Source organism: Panulirus ornatus, chromosome 51, assembly GCF_036320965.1.
Source record: "Panulirus ornatus isolate Po-2019 chromosome 51, ASM3632096v1, whole genome shotgun sequence".
NCBI classification, from domain to species: domain Eukaryota; kingdom Metazoa; phylum Arthropoda; class Malacostraca; order Decapoda; family Palinuridae; genus Panulirus; species Panulirus ornatus.
The window spans coordinates 3578441-3597310 of NC_092274.1; the positions used below are offsets into that span (position 1 = coordinate 3578441).

At 38.8% G+C, this 18870-nt stretch overlaps 1 protein-coding gene across 2 annotated transcripts in view; it reads left to right on the forward strand.

The window, feature by feature from the left end:
- Positions 1 to 18763, forward strand: part of Cad74A (cadherin 74A) — a 61594-nt gene extending 42831 nt beyond the window's left edge. For both annotated transcript variants that reach the window (XM_071691830.1, XM_071691831.1), the window contains exons 19-35: positions 529 to 684; positions 3322 to 3446; positions 5860 to 5967; positions 6132 to 6287; positions 7547 to 7663; positions 8011 to 8197; positions 8606 to 8832; positions 10946 to 11072; positions 11408 to 11583; positions 11803 to 11923; positions 12444 to 12532; positions 13013 to 13108; positions 13845 to 13993; positions 14318 to 14531; positions 15876 to 16063; positions 16403 to 16517; positions 17209 to 18763. In XM_071691830.1, coding sequence (XP_071547931.1) covers positions 529 to 684; positions 3322 to 3446; positions 5860 to 5967; positions 6132 to 6287; positions 7547 to 7663; positions 8011 to 8197; positions 8606 to 8832; positions 10946 to 11072; positions 11408 to 11583; positions 11803 to 11923; positions 12444 to 12532; positions 13013 to 13108; positions 13845 to 13993; positions 14318 to 14531; positions 15876 to 16063; positions 16403 to 16517; positions 17209 to 17595 — 2738 coding nt within the window. In that variant the 3' untranslated portion in view covers positions 17596 to 18763. The remainder of the gene's footprint in view (positions 1 to 528; positions 685 to 3321; positions 3447 to 5859; positions 5968 to 6131; positions 6288 to 7546; positions 7664 to 8010; positions 8198 to 8605; positions 8833 to 10945; positions 11073 to 11407; positions 11584 to 11802; positions 11924 to 12443; positions 12533 to 13012; positions 13109 to 13844; positions 13994 to 14317; positions 14532 to 15875; positions 16064 to 16402; positions 16518 to 17208) is intronic.
- The last annotated feature ends 107 nt before the right edge of the window (positions 18764 to 18870 follow it).

The window sequence follows — 18870 nt, forward strand, 5'->3', positions numbered from 1 at the left end:
TAGATCTTCTATTCATAACTGGAAAAGATGCCCAAGAAAATTTCCTCCAGGTGGTGATATTAATAAAGAACAAAGGTATTCCAGTATGTCTTCAGCATGACAAAAGAAAGTTATTTTTCAATATATTTATCTGTCTATGTATCTGTCATCATTAAATCTGCTCCCAATTGCATAGGGTGGATCTGGTATGTAGAGCCTATAAAATTACTCATATATTGTTCATTGTTAATGATTTGATGGGCAAGACCATGAGTTTTCATCATTAAAAACAATGTAAATTGAGTATCCCATGTGGAATACCCATCCGCTAAAGGATTCCACGGCCAGTTCATTAAAGTGAAACATGAGTTTCTACATTTATATTAATGCCACTTACTTATCTTTGCACCATTTAATCAACTACTTATGAAACCTTTCAGTTTGCTTATCTTCATTCTACTACACAGTTTGCATAATCTATAAAGTATTGGACAAATAAGAAGAATCTATATTCATATTAATCATGACATATGTCTTTCCCTTCCACAGCTGAAGTAACAATATACGTGCAGGCCTTTAGCAATCAGAACCCAATCTTTGCACCTCCTTGGACCCCATCCCGCCCTCAACTGGAGGTTACTGTCAAAGAGGAGCAAGATCCTGGCACTGTTGTCTTCTCTGTTGCAGCTAAAGATCCTGTCACAGGTTCCTACCATCTTTTTGTCCATTGTTGCCTTACCATATTCATTTTACAAATTACCATAATGAACTTCATGAAGTATATTGTTTTTTTGCAGTAAGCTGTGAATATATGAGGGTATGTTAAGTGTGTCATATTTTTCACATGCTGAAAGTTATGAGAATAGAAATACTGTTTATAGCTTCCTGTCCCTTACTTTTTATTTTGAAAATAATATGTCAATCTTACTTTCTCAGATGTTAGTACAGGTACACCACCAAATTTCTGGCAACTGATGGTTTGGAACCTCCTTTAGTCCAGACAAAATTACTTGAGGGAACTTGAAATTACCGCGGTCACCAGACTTGTTTACTGGGCAGCCACAGATGGCGTTGTGTGTAGAGTGCACTTATTTACATTCTTTATGCTGCACTTATTGGTGATGATAACGCAATTCTGTGAGGTTCTTAGCTTATTTTGCTTAAATTTAACCCTAGCTATGGCTTCTAAGACATATGAGATTGTCAGTCATGTTTTCAAACATAAACTCCAGTCCATGTCTATCCAAGATAAAGTAGAACTGTTGAAAAAAATGGACCGTGGTGTTTCAGTGTGTAAAGGCCTGTCTACACGAGCGGGCCTGATCGGCGGGTTTGCCCGTTAACGGGCAAATTCTGGCAGGCCTGCCCGTGAATGTTGTCCACACGACACAAGTGATGAACAGCTGGGCCTGCCCGACGATGTTGCCAGTAGCAGGTGGAGTGCGGTACGAGAACCATGGTGCCTAGCATTGTCAAGAAAAAGATTTTGTTCTCTATGATAATAGCTTTGTGTCTCAAGAAGAAAAAGAAGAAAAGGATATGGTGTAAAGATTGGTTAAAGAAAAGAAGTATGTTTGGAAGCACTGCAACAATACTTCATGAACTACAAAGTAGTGAGGAACACGACTTCAGAAATTACCTGAGGATGAGTGTAAGCACTTTTTACATCCTGTTATCAAAGGTGGAGCCATACATAGTGAAGAAAGACACAGTTATGAGAAACAGCATTACAGCAGAAGCTCGTCTGGAAGCAACTCTGGGTACATAGATATCCTCACTCCCAGCTCCTGACTTCTGTGAATGCTTTACTTTCTTGCATTCACGCCGAAATTGGTTATGCAGCGTGTCTATTTTCTTTTTTATGTCATCCGTCGTAACGGAAGCACCATACTCTCTCATCTCCGCAGCAATAGCCTTCACTGCAGGGTGTAAATTATAGCATTTCAGCTTCACATTCCATAAACATGGATTCTTACGAGAAAGGTCAATCAAAGTACTAGTAAGTGCTTTAGAGCAAATAATTGTTGGTGGTTCACTAGAGTTATCCTTGGGCTGCCATCGTTAAATGTTCACTGAGCTACTATGCCGTGGGATGTGGGATGAAGGCCCGCTGTGGGTTCACGAGATTATCTTGCGTCTGGCAGGGTAGAAACTCCAGCTACCGGGCACCAGCTCAGTGATTTCGCTCGGCGGGCTTTCGGGCAATTTGATCGTTTGCTCGTCAAATATGCCCATTAACGGGCAAGCCCGCCGATCAGGCCCGCTCGTGTAGACAGGCCTTAAGCCGTGTGACATCTACAGTATTGGTTCATCAACTGTTTATAATATAAAGAAGTGAAGGGAGAAAATAATGAATTTCTATGCAGACAGCAATTCCAAGAAGCAAATGATGATTAAAAAAACTATAAAAGATGGTAAGAGTACTGAGCACAATTGAGTGATGATGGAATGGTTTCGACAGTGATGGAGTGGACTTGTCAGGTAGCATGGGAGAATGGGAGATAGAGTTGACTTGTCAGGTAGCATGGGAGATGTATAATTAGTGGGTTAGAGGTGTGTTGATGAATTGATATTATGTGACCACTGTTGGTCTGGCAAAATTGTAATCTGGCAAGGCTTTGGAACCAAGAGTGCTGGCACGGAAAATCGGTGGTGTACCTGTACATCAAAAGTCAATGAACTACTCGGAGCTTAAAGCTGCTAGTATCATTTTTGAAAACTCATAATCATGCATAGCTCATATATGATCATAATCTTCAGTTTTACTTACATTACAAGCATCATTTTTAAACAGTCTTTCACAGATGACCTTGCCACTCTACATCTTTGGTATGCTTCTTTATTCACTGTCAACACCTTCACTTATCTCTAGTTTAGTTTCAGCAGTGAATTTTGAGTTCTTTATTCACTTACAGTTTTAGAGGCCATCACAGACTCTTGCATTATTCTTGTGTCATGATTGATTTAAATTTGTATCTATTATATTTTCAGCATGAGATATTGTACTTTGGTTACATATATTTTTTGGCATAGAGACTGAAAGCATTTCTAAAGTTAAATTTTTGTAATCATAAAGGATGCCAGGCTGTAGGAAATATCATTAGATATATCAAGGATAAAGGGGAAGGCCAAACCTGTCATACTCATCAGCTGTTGTATTCATAAAGATTTTTTAATTTATCTTTGTGAGAACACATCATTATAATTAGATCCTATCATGTTAATGCACATCATGCACACTTTGTATAAGAGAACCCATACCATAGTATATCATCAATTTGCTTTGGTGACTATTTTCCTTTATGTTTCCTACTAATAAAGATTATGCAAATCTGTGATCAGGTCAACCAGTGCGTCGTTATGAGAAGGTGTCTGGGTCAGACCCCGAGGACATGTTTATGGTAGCACCCATTACTGGCCAGGTCTCACTTAATTCCCGCCTTGATTATGAAGCCTCTGAGACTAAAGTAAGTTGTAAGGCAGGAGTAAACATCTTAGTCATAAAAACATGAAAAATAATTGTTTAGATTTGTAGCGGACAGTTGCTAGAATTTATTTCTATATTTCTTTCAAATTACAGGGTGCAAATTTGTTGAGTATTCCTGGGGAGTTGTATGGAAGGGTATTGCTTGAGAGGGTGAAGGCATTTACAGGGCATCAGATTGAAGGGGAGCGGTGTGGTTTTGGAGGTGGTGGGGGATGTGTGGATCAGGTGTTTGTTTTGAGGAATGTGTGTGAGAGGTGCTTAGAGAGACAGGTGGATTTGTATGTCGCCTTTATGGATCTGGAGAAGGCATATGATAGAGTTGATAGAGATGCTCTGTGGAAGGTATATGGTATGGGAGGCAAGTTGCTGGAAGCAGTGAAAAGTTTTTATCGAGGATGTAAGCATGTGTACGAGTAGGAAGAGAGGAAAGTGATTGTTTCCTGGTGAATGTTAATTTGTGGCAGGGGTGCGTGATGTCTCCATTGTTGTTTAATTTGTCTATGGATGGGGTTTTTAGGGAGGTGAATGCAAGAGTTTTGGAGAGAGGAGCAAGTATGCAGTCTGTTGTGGATGAGAGAGCTTGGGAAGTGAGTCAGTTGTTGTTTGCTGATGATAAGCGCTGGTGGCTGATTCGTGTGAGAAACTGCAGAAGCTGGTGACTGAGTTTGGTAAAGTGTGTTAAAGAAGAAAGCTGAGAATAAATGTGAATAAGAGCAAGATTATTAGGTACAGTAGGGTTAGGGGACAAGTCAATTGGGAGGTAAGTTTGAGTGGAAAAAACTGGAGGAAGTGAAGTGTTTTAGATATCTGGGAGTGGATTTGGTGGCAAATGGAACCATGGAAGCGGAAGTGAGTCACAGGCTGGGGGAGGGGGCGAAAGTTCTGGGAACATTGAAAAATGTGTGAAGGCGAGAACGTTATCTCGGAAAGCAAAAATGGGTATGTTTGAAGGAATAGTGGTTCCAACAATGTTATATGGTTGTGAGGCGTGGGCTATAAATAGAGGTGTGCGGAGGAGGGTGGATGTGTTGGAAATGAGATGTTTGAGGACAGTATGTGGTGTGAGGTGGTTTGATCGAGTAAGTAGTGAAAGGGTAAGAGAGATGTGTGGTAATAAAACGAGTGTTGTTGAGAGAGCAGAAGAGGGTGTATTGAAATGGTTTGGTCACATGGAGAGAATGAGTGAGGAAAGATTGACCAAGAGGATATATGTGTCAGAGGTGGAGGGAACAAGAAGTGGGAGACTAAATTGGAGGTGGAAAGATAGAGTGAAAAAGATTTTGAGTGATTGGGGCCTGAACATGCTGGAGGGTGAAAGGCGTGCAAGGAATAGGGTGAATTGGAACGATGTGGTATACTGGGGTTGACGTGCTGCCAATGGATTGAACTAGGGCATGTGAAGCATCTGGGGTAAACCATGGAAAGTTTTGTGGGGCCTGGATGTGGAAAGGGAGCTGTGGTTTCAGTGCATTATACGTGACAGCTAGAGACGAGTGTGAACGAATGTGGCCTTTGTTGTCTTGTCCTAGCGCTACCTCATGCGCTTGCCGGGGGAGGGGGTTCTCATTTCATGTGTGGCGGGGTGGCGACGGGAATAATAAAGGCAGCAAGTATGAATTATGTGCATATGTATATATGTATATGTCTGTGTATGTATATATATGTATAAGTTGAAATGTATAGGTATGTATATGTGCGTGTATTGGGCCATTTCTTTCGTCTGTTTCCTTGCGCTACCTCACAGATGCGGGAGACAGCGACAAAGCAAAATAAATAGATAAATATTGACATGTATCTGTATACGTGTATGTGGGTGGCTTGGGCCTTTCTTTCATCTGTTTCCTTGCGCTACCTCACTAATGCAGGAAACAGCGACAAGTATAACGACAAAGTATAATGAATAGATAAATATATTTCTTTGAATTGTTACATTTATAGTTTCTTCACTGAGGGTGGTTGTTAACAAGTGTTTGTTTGCTTTCTGTTAGTGTGTGGCTATTCTTCTCTTGTTAGGGTGTGGTTGCTATTAAGTGTGGCTGTTCATATTAGAGTATGGCTCTTGTCAAGTTGTTAATCTGTGGCTGTTCTTATACTGTCACAAAACAATATCATGAAATATTTTCTTTGACTAAATTTGCCAAATATTCTGGTGTGGTCTAATTTTTGCTTCACAGAAACCTGTGAAAATTATCCTGGAAGCATAAACAAAAATAATATTTTGCTGAGTATCAGTGAAAACCAACACAAATGATATACAGTAACTGGGATAATTGCTGTTTGGTTGTCTGCTCTCAGTTTTTTTCTTTAGGGAGTTCATGTCACATTATTTCAGAACAGTAAGTGTACTAAAATTTAATTTTATGATATGGTACACAAAGATATTTTGCCTTCAGACAACATCGCTGCAGGTGCTAGCCATTGCTGGTGAGCGTTCCAGCCAGGCCTCTGTTAATGTCAACATTGAAGATGTTAATGACAACAGCCCCATATTCACAGAAAATGTGAGGATATATCATTCATTTTATAGGACTAGTGAATATCTGTTTATATATGACATTATTTCCATAATATCTTATGTACAAATTTTTCTTATAAATATTCTGTTTGATTTATCCATGTAATTTGACAAATTAGCAAACACTGCCACTTACATTACTTACCACAGGAATACCATACTCGACTGACAGAGGATGCCCACTTCCCCAAGTCTGTCTTAACAGTAAAAGCAACAGATCCAGATACTGGAGACCATGGAATAGTCACCTACACCCTTGGTGGTGAGGGGGCACTCCTCTTTGTTATCAATGAAACCACAGGCGAGGTCAGTTTCATTCATCTCTATTCTCTTATGGTTATAAATACTACATAAAATTTGCCCAGTATTTGTACACCACATTTTATATTAAAGTTATTTGTTTTTATCATGAATACATTTTACCGTATGTTTCTTTTAATTTTAGAAATAAAGAGGTCTGTTTTATTGTACTGGATGCTAGATGCTACAACTTGGTATGTTTTTCCTTCAAGTGTCACATTTGATAAGTAATCTGTATATTTTAACTTTGCTTGTTTTTCATAATCAGTTTTAGCAAGGTTGCGCCAGGAATACACAAAGAATGACCTTATATGCTCACATCCACTCTCAATGTTTCATGTAAAATGCACCAAAACCACATTCCTCCCTGTCCACAGTCACATACCTTTCCATGGGCTCCTCTGAATGCCCTGTTTTAGCTCGCTGACAGTGCTTTGTTCCCTGTATACGATATTGTTCCAGTTCAATCTATCCTAAGCATGCCCCACACTTTCATATGTGTTCAGGCACTAATAACTTGAAGCATCCTGTGCCCAAATCATTTTAGTACACCCCTTTAAGCTTTCTCAACCATACTCTTCTTACCACCATATTTTTCTAACCATGTCATTTCTTAACTCTTATCAACCCTCTTGACACACATATTGTCTTCAGGCATTTTGATTCCCAAGTATTTACCATTTTATGTATTCTGTTATTGAGGATACACACCTGGCATCCATACAGCTCTGTCAGAACTACTGAAACAATCAAGAATGCCCATCTTTACCCTTCCATACACTCCTTAATGCACCCTGAACCTTTACTTCTGCACCTATTCCATGGTCACTTTGGCTCCCATAGTTCCATCTGCTGCCATTTCCATACCCATGTATCTAAAGCACTTTGCTTGTTCCAGTTTCACTCTAGTTGCTCTCAGTTGAACTGACTTGTCTATCTTCCCATCTAATCCTAATTACCTTACTTTTGTTCATATTAATTCTCAACTTCCTCGTTCATCTCTCTCCTAAACTCAGACACCAGCTTCTGTAGTTTCTTACCTGAGATTGCCACCAGAGCTACCTCTCTCTTCTCTGTCACTAACAACTCCACATCCCAACACTCATCCTTTCTATCTTGCCCTCATTCCAACTTCTGCACGCCAGTCATTTCTCTCACATATGTAAGCACTACTTCCTTAAATTTCTTCCTTTCCTCACACAATTCCCTGTAAATGAAATACTATTTACCATATGATTTTTTTTTTTTACATCTTGTACTGGTAGATTGTTGTGGCGCGTGGAGCTCAGTTGGATCGAGAGACAACACCCACCATTACACTGGAAGTCACTGCCCACGACACACCCTTGGGTGGCATCAGCCAGCGCAAAACCACCGTTATTGTCAGTATATGATCGACAAGATTGTTGAATGAAACCTACTGTGGTAATTGATGAAACTATAAGCTTTGACTCATATGCTCATATGTGCCTTTTGCAAGTGATTTTTACAAGTTCAGAGGAATTCATCTTGTTCTTCATACTTCTACAATTATATCAACATTTAAATTTTTTTTGTCCTTCCATGTGGGACCATGAACCTGTGGAAGGATTCGCATGTGACCAATTGGTTATTTGATTGAATATGTTTAGGAAAGATAATGCCGTGGCTTTATAAGAATGGCACACATTCTCTCTTTGATACAGATATGACTAGATATAAAAGTTTGACAATATTCATGACCTACCAGGTTGAGGTTGAGCTGACTGATGTGAATGATGAATCACCAAGGTGGAGTGAGTCATCGTACACAGCTGTGGTGGCAGAAAACACAGTGGTTGGCAGCACCATCACCAATGTGCTGGCTACTGATCCTGACCTTGGTGTCAATGGCCTTGTCCGCTACCAGCTTCCAGAGCCACAAGGAGAGGTTGATGGTGAGCTGAATTAGTCTCATAAATATTTTTATCAATTATAGCACTTGTAATTACAAATCCATATTGTACTTTACCTAATCATTATTACTTTATAGGCATAAACATTTCATTTATGTATTTTCTTTTTAAAAATTGATCCATAATTAGCTACTTCTGGTTTATGCTGGAATTCATTATGTTGCTGACTATGTCATCATGACCCATTTGTGCTCATAAAGAAATAACTTTGGTCAAATGGAATATATATATTTTGTTAAGCTTTCAAAATAAACTGTCTCCATGAAAAATGTTTATTTTGTACAATTTGTATTATGAGAGTAAGAGTGAATACTAGAAGTATCATTAGTCACCAACTTTAAAGTAAAAGAACTCTTAGAAAACTCATGATGGTGTTCTATCCCCTGACAGGACTCTTTTCCCTGGACCCTGAGAGTGGAGTGTTGTCAGTGCTGGCCCCACTAAGTGGAAAGGGGCGTACTGAGCACTATGAACTAAAGGTGAGGGCACTAGACCAAGGCTCACCACAGCAGTACTCTGAGGCTACCATCAGACTCTTCATTGGAGATGTTTCAACCAATGATGGTGTCCCAACATTTATAAGTCCTGCACCTAATGAGGGAGCAAATGTTATGGAGGTAGGCATGCAAATTCTGATTCCATTTTACTTTATAATTCTTTGCTATAAACTAAAGACTTGATATATTGTTATGCTCCTCCCACAAGAAGCATAATAAAAAACCATATGGCTTGGTCTGAGGATTAAAGAACACAGTATGGATAGGGACACCTTTCTCTGCATATTCTACTGACTTGATAACTCGCCGTGATCACCAAAAACTCAGGTTATATCTGTGAAAAATTTTATACTAAGGTAAGAACAAGAATCAATTGTCCCTTGTCTCTCATAAACAAATTGTATGATAGGTTTGTAATAGATTATGAGGGGACTTAGCTGCTGAAAATGCAAAGTAAGGAATTCCTGCTCCAACTTTGCATGATTCTACATTATTTTCCTTAAAAATCTTGGTTGCAGCGGTCAGTTCACAGTCAACCCAGCTGTTCATCCACCCCTAGGAGGTGGTTGATAAAATGGGTATTAGTGATTCGTGATTTAGATGTGAAGGTGAAAAATGTGGCAGTGGAGGGTATAAGTGATGTGTACATGGGGTATTCAATGTTGTGAATGGAAATGGTGAAGAGCTTGTGGATTTGTGTGTGGAAAAAAGACTGGTGATTGGCAATACAACTGATAGTAGCAAAATATTACTATAGTTGAAATGTAGGCGAGTTTCTTTTTCATCTCGCAAAACCAAACCATTGAAAATGTCAATCGGGTAACATATGTCAAAAAACAAACCTGTTGAGTGGCGCCCCCCTTCAAGTGGCACCCAGGGCTTCTGCCATACCCTAGATATGCCACTGGGAGAGAGACTAGTTCCCAGTGAAGGTTGGTCTGTGACAGGGGTGTGTGATGTCTCCGTGGTTGTTAAATTTGTTTATGGATGGGGTGGTTAGGGAGGTAAATACAAGAGTTTTGGAGAGGGGCAAATATGCAGTCTGTTGGGCGTGAGAGGGCCTGGAAAGTAAGTCAGTTGGTGTTTGGGGATGATACAGCACTGGTGGCTGATTCAAGTGAGAAACTGCAGAAGTTGGTGACTGAGTTTGGAAAAGTGTGTGAAAGGAGAAAGTTGAGAGTAAATATGAATAAGAGCAAGGTTATTAGGTTCAGCAGGGTTGTGGGACAAGTTAATTGGGATGTAAGTTTGAATGGAGAAAAGTTCAGAGAAGTGAAGTGTTTTAGATATCTGTGAGTAAACTTGGCTATGAATGGAACTATGGAAGCGGAAGTGAGTCACAGGGTGGGGAGTGGGCGAAGTTGATAAAGAATGTGTGGAAGGAGAGAACGTTATCTCGGAAAGCAAAAATGAGTGGTTGCGAGGCATGGGCTATATATTATATATATAGAGAGGGTTGTATGGAGGAGGGTGGATGTGTTGGAAATGAATTATTTGAGGACATTATGTGGCGTGAGGTGGATTGATATAGTAAGTAATGAAAGGGTAAGAGAGATGTATGGAAATAAAAAGAGTGTTGTTGAGAGAGCAGAAGAGGGTGTGTTGGAATGGTTTGGACATATGGAGAGAATGAGTGAGGAAAGATTGATGAGAATGTGTCAGAGGTAGAGGGAACAAGAAACAGGAGACCAAATTGGAGATGGAAGAATGAAGTAAAAAAGATTTTGAGTGGTTGGGGCGTGAACACACAGGAGGGTGAGAGGCTTGCAAAGACTTGAGTGAATTGGAAAGATGTGGTATACTGGGGTCGACGTACTGTCAGTGGATTGAACCAGAGAACGTGAATAAACCATGGAAAGTTTTGTGGGGCCTGGATGTGGAAAGGGAGCTGTGGTTTCAGTGCATTATACATGACAGCTAGAGACTGAGTGTGAATGAATGTGGCCTTTGTTATCTTTTCCTAGTGCTGCCTCATGCACATTTGGGGGGAGTAGGCTGTCAATTCATGTGTGGTGGGGTGGCGACGGGAATGAATAAGGGCAAACAGTGTGAATTATGTACATGTGTATGTATGTATATGTCTGTGTGTGTATATATATGTATACATTGAGATGTATAGGTATGTATATGTGCGTGTTAATGGGATAGCATTGGTTAGGGCCTTAGCTGCCCAAGCCATCTCGGCTATAACAAAGAAAAATTCTTAAAAGATTTGATTGATCTCCTTCTACAGAACTCAAAGATAGGGACAGCAGTGTTCCAGGTGGAGGCAAAGGACCCAGATGACCCGACAACACCCAATGGCAAGATTGTCTACTCTTTCCTTGATGAGGGCAGTGATGATGGGGTGTTTGAGATTGGTTAGTGCAGTGCTGGTGATGTTACTAATTAATGCATTGTGTTGTTGTTTACAAGAGTTGTATACACTAAGTGATGAATTGGGACTCGCTTTCTTTTTTACAGTACAATAATGTATACAGTAATCCAGGTTTATATAATTTGCTTTGTCATCCTACTTAGGAACATCAGATCTTAAGATTGAGCAAACCAAATCACATTTGATGTGCTTCTTTCAGTAGAGATTCAAACTGGCTTAAGAGTATTTATTTTATTATATTATCATACAAAAGACATGGGAATATATTACCTGTAATATAAGTCAGCAGTATTTCAGCATTTTAATTGTCTTATGCAGACCCAACAACTGGTATGATTACTACACGGGTGGAGCTCGATCGTGAGACAAGGGCGCAGTACACAGTGGTGGTAGTAGCACAGGACCTGGGTCGTCCTCCACAACTTGCCTCTCGACTCCTTCTCATTAATGTCACTGATGCTGATGACAATGCCCCGGTTTTTGTCAGGCTTCCTGTGAGAACTTGTGTTTTTTTAACTCTATGGATAATTTGGACTTATTTCCATTTTTATTTAATACTTGAGCTCTTTGGGCTGGGATATTAATTTTCTCTTGATTTGTACAGCTTTTTACCGTAGAGGTTGATATAGTCACAGTGTATGTGCACATAAATCTTTCCCCTTGTCTTCAGTATTTTACAATTTCCTGACCAATTAAATATTTTACCTCTGCAGGGAGATGAGCCGTTGGAGCTGGAAGTGGAGGAGGAGGCAGCTATAGGCACAGTGGTGGGCCATGTGTCAGGTGTAGACAACGATAGTGGAGACAACTCCCTCATCGACTACCGCATCACTTGTGAGTTGAAACGTAAAAATCAGTATCTGGTGCTATTTAGGAGCAGAACATATTCACCAATGTGATGAGAAATGGATGGCACTTAAGAACCACAGCTGGGCCAAAGTAAAGTGAAAAGGGAAAGTAGTTAAGGGTTTAGAGGAAAGACTGGAAGAACACAGACAAAGGCTGAAAACACAAGGGATGTTTAAAGATTATGTTTATGTATATATTAGTGCTGATTTGTCTGGTGTTCATGCTGTGCAAAGGATTATACACCCACTTGAAAAGAAGAAAAAAATCTAGACTATGTAGATATTCTCTTCACCTAAGAGATGTTTTTCAGAATTATACATGTCATGGGTGTAAATAAAAATCACAACTTAAGCATATATCAATTTTCTTGAATAACAGATAAAAATCTTTTTTACTTTTACAGGTGAATTGATACTATGTTGTATTTTGCCTATCAAGTTGCAAAAAAACATATCATGTATTCCACTTGCAAAGCTGAGTATTATAACATGCTTTATATCTATAGATGGGAATGATGGTGGCTTGTTTGGTGTGAATCGAACGTCAGACAACCGCGGGATGATCTATGTGAAGGGTCGCATCGACAGGGAGGCAGTGAGTGTCATACCATCAGCAGTGCACCTTACTGATGCACCGTTCAGGGTTTTAGACAACAGTATTTCATTCCTCTTTGATAAGGAAAAATTCTACTTGTAATACTCAAATTACTGTAGCAAGGTCTCTAAATTCAAGACAGTATAGATAACTTCTCTTATACAGATGCAACAGCATTAAGTCTAGAATGGTAGGTCAGAAAACTTATTTTTTTATCAGTTGAATTGTCTGCATTGAATATATGTGTATCACTGTAATGTTCAAGACATATAGCAGCAGTTCCATATTTTGCAAATTAATACTTTTTCGTATGATTGTGTCAAAAATCATTCCAAAGATTCCATGACATGTTGACTTTTGAGAATAGTTTTAAGATCATAAGATGTGGATCACCTTTGTAAATGATATTTAACTTGTACTGTACTGTATTCATTTTATATCCATAATTCATTGTCAAATCATTGTTGTTTTAATTTCTAGGTTGACTCTGTGACTTTGACACTCCTTTGTAGCAAACTAGGTCGTAGGATGCCTAGTAGGAAAAACTACGATCGAGCTAATCCAGCAATGATGCAGGTTTGTAGTTCCATGCAGAATTTGTAACATACTTGATTCTGAACAGTATTTATTCTCAGAAACCTTGCAATGTAGTAGATATAAAAGAAAGAGAACCTTCCTATGAAGCATCCTATGCCATTAATGATATGCTGACTAGATTATTTGTTCATAAGCCAAGCAGTCTTTCAATGCTGGCTTCATTGTGCTGGATTTAAGGGAATCATATGTGGCCTCCACATATTTTTTTTTACCTATTTTCATATCATGTCACTCCTCACTCTTCTGTTTTCCAAGAAGGCAAATTGAAGGCCTCTAACCTTTTCATGTGACTCAGCTCTTATATTTTCAGTACCATCTTTTTTGCTTTCTTTGGGACCTTTTCTTTATACATATACTTGAATATATTTCTAGTATTTGCTAGCAGATGTTTTGACTTCTTAACTATTTGTCTATGGTGGGAGGACTTTGGCTACAGGTTAGGAATGATGTCAACTTACAAGTCCTTCTCACAGCCAGATTCCTACATCTCATTCCTGCTATGTGAGACTCATAGTGAGGACTTCTTTCTTCCATTGTGACTAATCATTTATTATTATATATTTATCCATGAATTTTCTTGCTCTGCAGGTCTTGGGCAAACTCAAGTACTTCATTCCTTATATTCTGAGATATGTACCATGTTGTATACTTGTTGGTATGCTTCATACTCTTAATACTGATGACCTAATCTTAATTCTTAAAACTTCAACAACAGGTACACATACTGGTGAGTGACCTGGATGACAACAAGCCGATGTTTGTAAAGAATATAGTGACAGCAGGTGTGAGGGTAGATGCAGCACTACAAACAGAGGTGGTGCGGCTGCAGGCAGAAGACAAGGACCCTACTTCCCAACCCATCAGGTCCTTTTCTTCACTTTACCTTTATATAAGCACTGTGCTCCCATAGTATATTGAACATAAAATGAAAAGAAAAAAATGATATTGCGTGGTAGTTCCTTTATAGATATAAAGGATGATTATTTTGCATGCAGCTATAACTTAGACATAAAAGCTTTATTTTCATAGAAAAAATATGAAGTACATGTGATATGATATTGAACATTATTATACTGAGGATATAGAGTAGATTATATAGTGGGATAGAAATTAATTTTCTTTGTAAGCTGGGATCAATATACATAAATGTATAAGTATGAAAAGTACAACTGTTTTTCTGTGCAATAGGTATGCTGTTCACAACATCAGTTTCTCACACATTGAGGACACAGTAGAGCTCTTGCCAGATGAGGAAGTGAATGCCACAGGTGTTTTCCTTTTGGAGGAGTCTTCAGGTGTCCTGCGGACCAATGCCCCTCTTACTCGTTATGCCCATGGCATCTTTACAGCTTTCATCACTGCCTCATCGGCATCTGATGAACCTGCCATCGCTCAAGTCACGGTGGGTTTGGGGAACTTTAAATTCCCTCCTATTTGATGTATAAGTTACTCTCATTTCCAAGTTTTGTGGACACTGAATCTCCAAACTGATGTCATCTGGCTTAAGATATCTCCCAACTACCACTGTTGTCTACTGGTCTCCTGATTCTTCAGACTTTATATCATTCTTCATCTATCTCAGTTCCATCTAAAAAGCCTTGTCATCCTTTCATTCTCAAGCTAAGATCCTCTTCCTCGGAGATTTCAGTGTTCATTATAGGGACAAATTGAAATTCTCCAACAATGATAATGTTGGAGTGAAGCCCCTCAGGTGTTCTATTCTCAGTGATCGGAAACAAATTATTAACCATCCTACTGATATTCCAAACTGTTACAGTCATTCCCTCATAACTTTTTAACAATATTTATTTCCTTTTTTAGCTACACCATCTTGCCCTAGATTGGTTCATCTGATCTTATGCTTGTAAATGCTACTTCCTCATCATACCTCATTCTTCAATATTTGCACTTTGATGTTGTGGACTGGATGGATTTATGACAATTCTGAGTTTTCTAGGGAAGATTACCATCTTGCCTTAGCTGACGCTTCTGTCTCTGCTGAGAGTATATCGGAAATGATTGTTGTAGGAATGGAGACATACATCCCCTCTCCTTGAAGACTGTCTCTTCTCCCAGTCCGTGATTAAAAAAAATTATTGCTCCAAAGCCATCCCTTGTGTAATATTGATGAGAACTTTTGTCTGTGACTGGAACCTTCAGCATGACAGAAAAGTTTCTCCCTATAGCTTGATAACTAACTTTTCAAAGTATAATGCTTTACAAGATTCACATTTGCCATGCCAGCCTACTTTGAATTACCCACCTTAACAAGTGTTTTTCATAATGCCTCTTTTAACCTTGCCTTTCCATTCATAAACACAACCTTACAGTTTTTGTTGTCAGTTATCATGATGTTTCTTAATTGTTAATATTGAGAATGAATTGGAATGATGTGATATATGAGGGAGTAACATGCTGTTAGTGGGCTGAACCAAGGCATTGGAAGGGGTGAAGGTAAACTATTGTGCAGTATGTGGGCTTGACTATGAATGATCATCTTTGATAGAGTTTGAAAATATGCTTCATTTGTTTCTAATGCTACTTCATTTAAGTAGGTGAGGTGTCAGGTACAAAGAAGTGAATTCAGATGAAGACAGAATTTTTCAATACTTGTGAAACACCAATTCAGGAGTATATGAGCTACAAAGAGTGAAAGTAACACTGTCTAGTTTTAATCAGGTTTTGTACCTATATTATCATGAGATAATAATTCCTTGCCTCTGAACATGCCTAACTTTATCCTTAGATTTATGTGCTGCGTGACTCTGACCTTCTTCGGTTTGTGTTTGGTATATCCCCTGGGGAGGTGCGACGTCAAATGACCACCTTCAGGAAGGATGTGGAGAATGTCCTGCCAGTCGCTGCCTCCCTGAACATCTATGATACCACTTACTATTCTGATATTGATGGAGCCATTGACTTCTCCAGCACAGGGTAAGGAATGAACAGCCAAAGATCTGGTTTCCACCATCTTTTCCTTTGACCTTGGCAGAGAGAGGTGAAAAGTTTGGCTTGTGTGTTATTAAGGAAAAACTAGTTTCTTAAAAAAGTATTGATGCTGCTACAGTATATGTGACGATATGAGTGGAAGGTGTTCCTTGGTTTCTTATGTTTCTATTATTCTGAAGATTTTACTCTAGAATTATGTAAAATTTCCAGGATGAAAAGCTGTAGTTACTAAATGATTTAGTTTTTACGCTCATGAATGCTAAGATTTACAACTGTACTAGTGTTGAATAATGACAGTGATGTTAGTATTATTATTTATTATAGGTCATGCTTCCAGCTGGTAGGCCGCAACATGCGTGACACGAAGGTGCTGCTTGATGCTTCCCAGAACAAGAAGCTCGAGCAGGTCTTTGACAAATACACTGTCAAGAAAGTGGAGGTGGGTCAACTTTCATTTATTTTTTTATATGGTCACCATTTCCCATGTTATCTTATTTTTCAACACTCCTTATGTGCTTCATTTAGGTTTATTTTCATGTGTGATTTTCATCCATTTCAATTATCTTAACTAGTGAATCAAGTTTTGACTTCTACTTGAATCTGTAGATTCAAATAGATATCACCAGAGTGCCTTGTATCGATTTGGGGTACAACCATCCCAGACCATTAGCAGGTTCCTGGTAAAATGCAAGAGGTGGATAGATGCAGTAAGGTATTAGGTCTTGAGATGTTTCATTTAAGAAAGCCTGGGAACTGATTGTCAGTTATACCCACTAGATGAATTTTGTTCAAGATGATGGTGTTGTTGGAGACCTGAATATCACTTAGTGTACTTAGTGTAAAGTGTATAGTTAAGAAGTACCATCATAATAAGGGAGTTTGTTTTCTATATAATATAATGGACATAAATTGAGGATATATTGGAAGGAACTGAATGAATGCATGCCCTTAACTTATCCCATGTTGATAATAATGTACCCAGAAAGGATAAAAAAAAAAAGGTAGATAATTAAGCAATACTAATACAATGCTTTTAACCTTTGAGATAAAAGTTGTAAAACACAGATTGTACCGTTTGTTATATGTGATTAAGGGCTTGAGAGTCATGAATAACAATACACTTTCCATAGCGATGTGTGCCTCGTCGAGAGTCCCGCCAAGCTGACTGGGTGGAAGTATGGGTTTTGGTGATTGCTGCCTTTATAGGTGTTGGGGCTACAGTGGCTGCCATCTCTGTTTGCTGCCTCTACTCTCGCTATCGCCGGCGGGTAAAGCGTCACCAGCAGCACATGAGATTACTAGAGAGTCCAGCATCTGCTACTCCTGTACTTCCCCCAGGCTCCATTATCATGCTTCCCCCTGGGCCCCCTCCACCTGGACCTCCACAGCCCAATGGGCCAGCAGGACCCGCTATGCCCCCTGCTTCTATGCTGACCTCAGAGCCTCCCAGAGCATATGAATGGCAGGAACGAGGACTCCCTCTAGACACTGTTTCGTACAGGAGTGCTCAACGATAGACAGTTGTTAGAGAAAAGTCCCATTAACTAATTCTGAAAGATAAAATGCAGTGTTTGCTGAAATACTAGAAGTGCCTGGTATGCCATTGATATAATGACAAGTGAATGATACAGTAATTTTCAAATGCATCGGGCAAATGAAAAAATATTTTTGCATTTCTTATATGGAACCGAGAGACTGTCACTATCAGCTAAATGTGACTTGTCAACCAATTAGTAAGTTATACAAATAAAGCAGTTTCTTTACTAATCTTTGATTGAACTGATCGGAACAATGTAGAAGGAAGGATATTACTTGGCCTCCTGTTGTGGCCGCATTGTGTAGTGTTGGATATATTGATGATTGTTTTGAAAGATGTGCTGAAGGATATATGAATTAATCTGAACTGTAGAATAGCTATTCATCACTGTTGTTTATTCTAAACTCAAGTTAGAATGTGACTGAATTTTCCTGATTGAATATTTTGACTGTAATTATGTGTACATATATTTACATACATTATTCTATACCAAGATGACACTTATGTGTATTTATTATTCACTTTTAGGAATACTTTGTCACTGTCTTCCACGTTAGTGATGTAGCACAAGGAAACAGATGAAAGAATGGCCCAACCCGCACATATACATACTTATACATTTCAACGTATACCTAAATATACATACACAGACATATACTTATATACACACGTACATATAATACTCTGCCTTCATCCATTCCTGCCACACATGAAATGGCACCCCCCTCCCCCCCGTGTGCGAGGTACGCTAGAAAAAGACAACAAAGGCCACATTCTTGTTCACACTCAAGTCTCTAGCTGTCATGTGTAATGCATTGAAACCACAGCTCCCTTTCCACACCACAGCATTGATTCTCTGAATACCTACCATTCCTTACCCACTCTCCTAGCTTCATTCACTGTCATATATGAGGAGAAATTAAACAACAAGAAAGCACCAAATAGTTATTTCCTTATTTACATTTGATCATACACAATTCAACAATGTTGTGAGCATCATGGCAGGTTAAGCAGGAGTCTAAGAAAATAATTACAGTCCCTTGATAATACATTTAAATCAATTTCACTTTTTAGTTCAAATTTACTGTAATAATATAGTTTAATCAAACAAACCTTCAAACTGTAATAATAAAGCTTCGTAAAACATATTCTGACCTTCCAAAAATAATCCATGAAAATTATACAACTCCAATGACATACTTTTGTTAAATTAATGACTTTAACAATAACTAAAGAAAACTAGTTTACCAATATC